The sequence below is a fragment of the Mitosporidium daphniae genome (genome assembly GCF_000760515.2).
Source record: "Mitosporidium daphniae strain UGP3 chromosome Unknown contig-190, whole genome shotgun sequence".
Classification (NCBI taxonomy): Eukaryota; Fungi; Microsporidia; genus Mitosporidium; species Mitosporidium daphniae.
In genome coordinates, this window is record NW_013546633.1 from 1 (window position 1) to 6535 (window position 6535).

General features: G+C 41.1%; 4 protein-coding genes across 4 annotated transcripts; 2 read left to right on the forward strand and 2 right to left on the reverse strand.

The window, feature by feature from the left end:
* Positions 1-440: 440 nt before the first annotated feature.
* DI09_190p10 (uncharacterized protein) lies at positions 441-954 on the forward strand (the record flags this gene model as incomplete). Its single annotated transcript, XM_013383273.1, has 3 exons — positions 441-696; positions 724-828; positions 872-954. 3 exons carry the CDS (start codon positions 441-443, stop codon positions 952-954), a joined length of 444 nt encoding a protein of 147 aa, XP_013238727.1.
* Positions 955-979: 25 nt separating this feature from the next.
* Positions 980-4778, forward strand: DI09_190p20 (Nup133-like nucleoporin; the record flags this gene model as incomplete). Its single annotated transcript, XM_013383274.1, has 7 exons — positions 980-2287; positions 2353-2712; positions 2768-2853; positions 2996-3203; positions 3248-3718; positions 3779-3915; positions 4046-4778. 7 exons carry the CDS (start codon positions 980-982, stop codon positions 4776-4778), a joined length of 3303 nt encoding a protein of 1100 aa, XP_013238728.1.
* A 331-nt stretch (positions 4779-5109) lies between these two features.
* DI09_190p30 (uncharacterized protein) lies at positions 5110-5421 on the reverse strand (the record flags this gene model as incomplete). Its single annotated transcript, XM_013383275.1, has 1 exon — positions 5110-5421. One exon carries the CDS (start codon positions 5419-5421, stop codon positions 5110-5112), a length of 312 nt encoding a protein of 103 aa, XP_013238729.1.
* A 21-nt stretch (positions 5422-5442) lies between these two features.
* DI09_190p40 (uncharacterized protein) lies at positions 5443-6507 on the reverse strand (the record flags this gene model as incomplete). Its single annotated transcript, XM_013383276.1, has 1 exon — positions 5443-6507. A coding segment is annotated over one exon (1065 nt), but the record flags the coding sequence as incomplete, so codon positions are not given.
* Positions 6508-6535: the final 28 nt, after the last annotated feature.

Consider the following 6535-nt stretch of genomic DNA (forward strand, 5'->3'; position numbering starts at 1 on the left):
GAGAGTGATTCTTTATTAAATTAACTATTAACGAAAAATGCCCCAGATGTAACCACAACGAGCTGACGTTCCACACAATGCAACTGAGGTCTGCCGACGAAGGCCAAACGATATTTTACCAATGCCCTAAATGCAGGTTCGTCATACTCGGTTATTATTTACTATTATTATTAGCTACAAGTATTCTGTCAATAGTTAATTTAATAAAGTATCACTCTCAGTATGGTATTATTTAAAAAGCCTCAGATCTGACAAGCTACTGGAAATGCGTTCCCCATCGTTCAGCTCTACCCGGAGGGAACCAACGGTAGGAAGACCTTGATCATCATTGGCTTTTAAATCTGAGAAGGTCAAACAAAATCGATTAATTTTCCAATCTCAAAATTATTATAGAATCGATCTTAAATTTTAATTATGGGACTTTATTTTAATTCAACACCATGGAACAAAAAGTCGCCTTCCCGCTTCTTTCTAGAAATAAACGTCCATCTAGCAGCGTTAATGAAGGGGAAGAGTTTCCAGATTTTCCGAGTACATGGGATATTCATGAAAGAAAACCCTCCCCACCTACTTCCACATCAACCGTGTTTTCAATTCCCCCTTCTGATTATGATCAGTTGAAAAATATTTCTCGCATGATTGATGAAAATATTCTGCGAGATGCATCTATTTTTGATTATTTTCAAGGATTTCAAGGTTAAAATGAGTTCGTTTCAATTATAGGGCGTAATTCAAAGGATTATAAAATACCCATTGACGACGAGGAGGCTCTCTTTGTAAAAAAGAAATTTGTGCCAATTCCGGAGATTATTTTCCGTCAATTTGAAAGTAAGCTTGAGGAGCCTTTAAATGTATTTCCTTAGCCATTGAGAGCAAATGTTTTATGGGGATTTTTCCGCAAATAAGCAGCATTTGGATCACGGTAGACCATCGTTTGTTTATCTGGGATTTTGAAAGCGATTCGACAGCACCTCTTTTCATGGATCATTTATTTTCATCATTGATTATAAGCGTTGCGCTTGTCTGCCCGATGCCTGGTATTCGCTATCACAAGTTAATGTTAGGTGTTTTTGTACCTGCGATCGAACATCTCCTTATCGTTGCTACGACGTCAGAAATTTCTATCCTGGGGCTAATGAAAAGAAAAAAACAAAATTCTTCCAGTTCTTTTGGCGGATTAGCAGACATGTCTCCTTCTGCTCGCATGGCCTCCCCTTTGTCCAAATACAGCCTAATCGATACGAAGCTTGGGATCTCCAGTGAGGGAGTAGCAATGCTTTCCATTGCTGGGACGCCAGAGGGACTGGTTTTTATGGGAGGAAATGATGGCAATATTTACCAGCTAAATTATGAGGGCGATAGCAACTCCTGGTTTTCTTGGTCCGGAGGTAGGAAATGCAAAAAGATCAACCAAACCTCCTCCATTCTCTCCTCATTGATACCAACCATTTTTCGATTTGGCTCTGTGGATCCTATTGTTAGTTTGAAAATCGACTCTAAAAGATTTCTTTTGTATGCAGTTAGCAATTCGGGGACCATTGACATCCTCTCGTTCCGTAGGGAGAACCTTTCTCAAAATTCGACAATTGAACGCATTGCAAAAGTCCAAAATGTTTATGAGGACTTTTTGAAACTTTGTCCTCAGTCGTTAATTTATAAAAAGAGTGACTTTGACGTTGTAGACATTCACCCTGTAACGACCAACCAGTCGTCCAATGTTTATTTTATCATTTCCACCACCGTTGGTGTACGTGTTTGGTATGCTCTTGCCATACAGCCAGCATCTGCCGCTCCTTCGATGCTTAAGATGTCAGCAATTCCTTTACATGCTCGATTATTGCCCCAAGATCCTGGCGAAGGCCTTTCTATTACCACTCAGGCCACGCTTACCCATTGTTCCTTTTATAATCGAGGTGTATTTTTATCTGCTCAAGCCAAGGCTCAAACTGAAGATGTTATCTTCAATTGTATTACTGAACCTTCGGGAAAAGATAGATTTGAACAGACTCCTCGTGGCACAACCTCTTCAGGGGCCTTTGAACACTCGAAAAGCGTCACACCACCTGCTCTACTTGAGCTTCGGGGAAAATATCTTCCAATCATGGGGAAAACTTGGGCTATTGCGGAGGCTCCCCATTCACTTACATTCGATATGCTTGATAATGGCTCCGATTTTGAGGAAGATAGCTGGCTCAATGGATTGTCTATCCTCCACGAGCTCATTGATGTGCAATCTTTTTCGCTGAGACAATTTTTAATTTTGACCAATACAGGTTCGCTTGTTCTTGTTTACTTATTCCGATAGGTGTTACCATTTTGGCAAAATTGAGGCCCTTGGAAAGGCTTTTTCAGAAAATGACTTTGATTTCCTCAAGCTCCACACACCTTCAGACCATCCCGGACGATGATAGCACCGTTTTCTTATTGCTTCTGCTTGCACTTTCTCCCAGCAAATTTGGATCCAAAATCCCGGCTCCTGTTTCTCAACAAGCCTTAAGTCTTCTTGTTTGCAAGAAAAATACAAGTGCTCATTCAGGTGGAACCTCGCTGGCTCCTCATATCCGCGCCTTGATTACTCTTTTTGGCCGAATTGTTCGGCGACTATGGAAATTGCCTGTTGCGACAATTTTTCAAGATCATTCAAGAAGTGTCAAGGGGAAAAAAGAGCGCATTTTCTTTGATAATTTACTCAGAGTGATCCAGGATGATTTGGTTCAATTGAGCAGCTTTTTATCAACGTACTTTATTTTTCTTTACTCAATGGTAGGAATTGGGTATTGATTGGCGGAATCCCGACATCATCCCAGACACACATTTCAAACGGCTCAGAGACAATGTGGTCGGGGACGGCAAGTTCGTTTGATTCAATAACACTGACCCAATTTGGCGATCTAGTATCATATACCACACAAGGGATTGCACTTTTTTCGTTATTTATGGACTATTCAGAGAGGGATCTGCTAAAACGGTATTTGGGGGTTCTCTTAATGCTTAGGTTGCCGGTCAACATTCAATGTTCTCTCAAATCGCTTACATTTGAGTTGCTGTTTTCTTCAAAGCAGGGCCATGAATGTTTGGTAGAATTTGTTGGCGCCATTATGCAAAAGCAATTGGAAAAGGACGCTGTTTTAGACCCGATTGTGGATGTTATTTCGCAGAGATGCCCCATGTTTCTGACGCCAGTTGATGTTCTGTTTTTCCAGGTATTTTGATCACCATGCCATTTTAGGCATCAGAAGGCTTAAAGCATGCCGCCAAAATCCAATCCATCATTGATAGGGGTGATGTGGTCGCTTCGTCAGTCCAAATTTTGAAACCCCATTTTTCCGAACTATCAGAATCTCGGCTTGCTGCCATATGCGATCAAGCACGAGTTCTATTTTACCACCAGAGTAAGGCTGGTGTTTTGATTTTCGTAGATGCGGCAGATATTTGCCTTTCCCTTTTTTCTTGCGAGTTTTCGTTGGCAAAATCAGCGAGGCTTAGTGAAGAGGCGGTTTTTTCGGTCTTATTTGCTTTGCTGGATGATGCCCTATTGGTTTCAAATGCACTTCGATCAGTTGACCCTGCATCTTTTTCTCCAGATGATCTTTATCTTTTCAAGCTATTCGATAACTTGCTGGACTATGTTTTGCAAAAATCAACCGTTTCCATCGTTCATGAAAGAGTATATGATTGGATGATCAAGAAATCCATACCGGAGTATTTAATTCAAAAGGTACTTGTGCACATCCGCTTTTCGTAGGTCCAAACAAGCTTTGTGGAAACCTATTTGAAGGACAGATTTGAGAAGATTTTGTCAAACTCAATAGTGGTCCCCTCATGGGCTAAAGACATCCTGTGGAAATTTTACGTGCAAAGAAACATGTTTTACGAGGCCGCCACGGTGCTTTGCACTCTATCCCAGGCGGAGGGGTATGTGTGTCCAAGTTACATCTTTATCGTTTAGTATACAGTCGCTGGCCGAGCGAATAGAATACATATCGTTGTCGATTGCAAACTTGAAATCCTGCCCAACGATCGCGTGTCAAAACATTTCATTAAGGGAACAGGAGGAGCGTTTAGAGGTTGTCTCCATCCAGGAAGAGATTCTTGTTCATCTCAAGGCATACACGCTTGAAATTGCATCTAGTTGCGATATTTCAGAGTCCGATTTGCAGGCATTGATTGCGTCGCTTGATAAGCATTTGTATTCGCTATCGGATCTGTTTAATAAGATAACACGGCCCTTGAAGTTATACGAATTTTCGCTGATAATTATCGACTCTGCCCAATATAAGCACCAAGCTTCTTTAGTGATCAGTCTTTGGACAAATATCTTGCAACACGAGCTTGCTTCTAACAATCCCTCCACGTTGGCCATCTGTATTGCTTTTAAATTTTCGCAGCTTGGACCCCGGTTTTTGCCCTCCGAAGTTGCATTTCCAATCGACTATCTAGTTGATTGGATTTCAAAAACCGTCTATTCCGGTTCGATCGCCGTATCGAGTTCGTTCCTCAATGCCGTATTTGGCTCCTCCGGCATAACCACCGATAGATTGCTTTCATCGTTTTTACAGCTTCTGATTGATGGAAAGACTCATCAAATGCCATGGAAGTTGCCGGTTGCAAAGCTGTTTTTATGTAAAGAATTGATAGAGTTCTTAACGGTGTCAAAGAAACATCTATCGACAGACATATTGGAGAAAGTCTATTCTATTGCTAAGGAATCGGAGGGACTTTGTGGTGATAAGTATGACAACCATGTCTCCGAAAAAATCAGGGAAATGATGCAATAAAGAATTGGTTTATTTTTACTTGAAGAATAACAGCGAGCCTTTACATATTTGCTGCTCGGCCAAACTCCTCAACCGTGGCATATCTGACTGTGAAATCTTTCTAAAGATATGATCAATCTGACCATTTGCCCTCCTCAAAAAGGCATCATAGTTGATGGCAATTGCAAGGGCAAAGTGCAATACAAACATCCCGCAATCGTAGGAATTATCTTGTGTGGGGACTTTTGGTAAAATCTCGCTCCAACTGGTAAAACATGGAGGATGGTGGGACCCCTTTTTCTTATCATGCCATTCTTCCGACAAATACGTTTTTAATGTCAAAAAGATACTTTTAGCTACAGGGATATGAAACCGGTAAAGGTGTACCTCTCAGGTGCCCATTCATAGAATCAAGATAATACAAAGACTGTTTGTGCAAATCGACTATTGCAAGTGACCAGTGTGTATTTGATGTGTTAATGGGAATCAGAATCAAATCGAAATCGGAAAACAGATCGACTTTCTTGGTCCATCTTCTTACAGACGAATGTCCTGAAAGAACGAGCTTGGGATAGAAAAAGGAATTGAATGGATATACCCTTGGAAATCCGTACTTGGCTATCGGTCTTTTTTTCGAAAGATGGCCAGAGAGCTCTGCAACCATATTGAGATAAAAATTGATGATCTAAAAATAAGGAGCTGCCAGTACCTCGTCATTTAGCCATGCGCCGTGCTGAAGAGTTGATAGGTCCTCGATTCGAATTGGAATTTTGTATTTTTGGATAATTACATCGGGATCTTGATGTGAATCGAACCCGTTATTTACACCATTTGAGTTGGAGAAACGATGCTTCAAATCGCCATCCACATCGACGTCGCTAATCGAAATCGCATCATCGTCTTTCACAATTTCTCCGGAATAGCATTTGAGATAAATGGGATTGTCACCTGAAGTGGATTCAGAAATATGGGGCTTTTTCTTATACAAAAGCGGAGATGCTATCTTTAAGGCGGACAGGTGTTTTTCAATCAGCAGCTCACGCTCCTTTAATTTGACATCACGAGCAAATGAAGAGTAATGAGAAAGCGTTTGCTCAATTTGCATTCTGATGTTCTTGATATCGTTTTCAATCGAACTGCTTGTCCACTTTGAGGCAGCAGATAGCCCCTTGGTATCTGGCGTTTTCTTTGTGTCTAAAAATGTCTTGATGTGTACAGGAGTCTTGATGTCTGCAGGAGTCTTGATAGACACTGGCGATGCGACATTCGTATTTGGGTTAGATAGCCTGTATAAAGGCCTTGGCGAGGAATATGCTAATGTCTGGGGTAGTAACTTTGGGATTTCTCTATCAGAAGCATCAGAAGCATCAGAAGCATCAGAAGCATCAGAAGCACTACACGCACTATCGCAAAGTTTTGGCTGCGGAGATTTGGTTGGCGTATCATGTGCAAAAGGCTTCCCTTGTAGCGAAGCAGTCCGAGGTGATTCATTGACACTTTTTAAATAAGAGGCGATGGAAAATATGAAATTGGATGTCTTTTCTCCAGAATTTAGGTCGACATGTGGGGTTTCCATGTCCTTGCTGCTACTCTTGCTCATGCAAGGGCCGGCATGGGATCCGGGCATAAATTTAATAAATAAACGCTTTTTAAATTCAATTTGAGCGAACCCCAACCTGAGCCTTTCTTTCTTTCTTTCTTTCTTTCTTTCTTCCTTTCTTTCTTTCTTCCTTTCTTTCTTTCTTTCTTTCTTTCTTTCTTTCTTTCTTTCTTTCTTT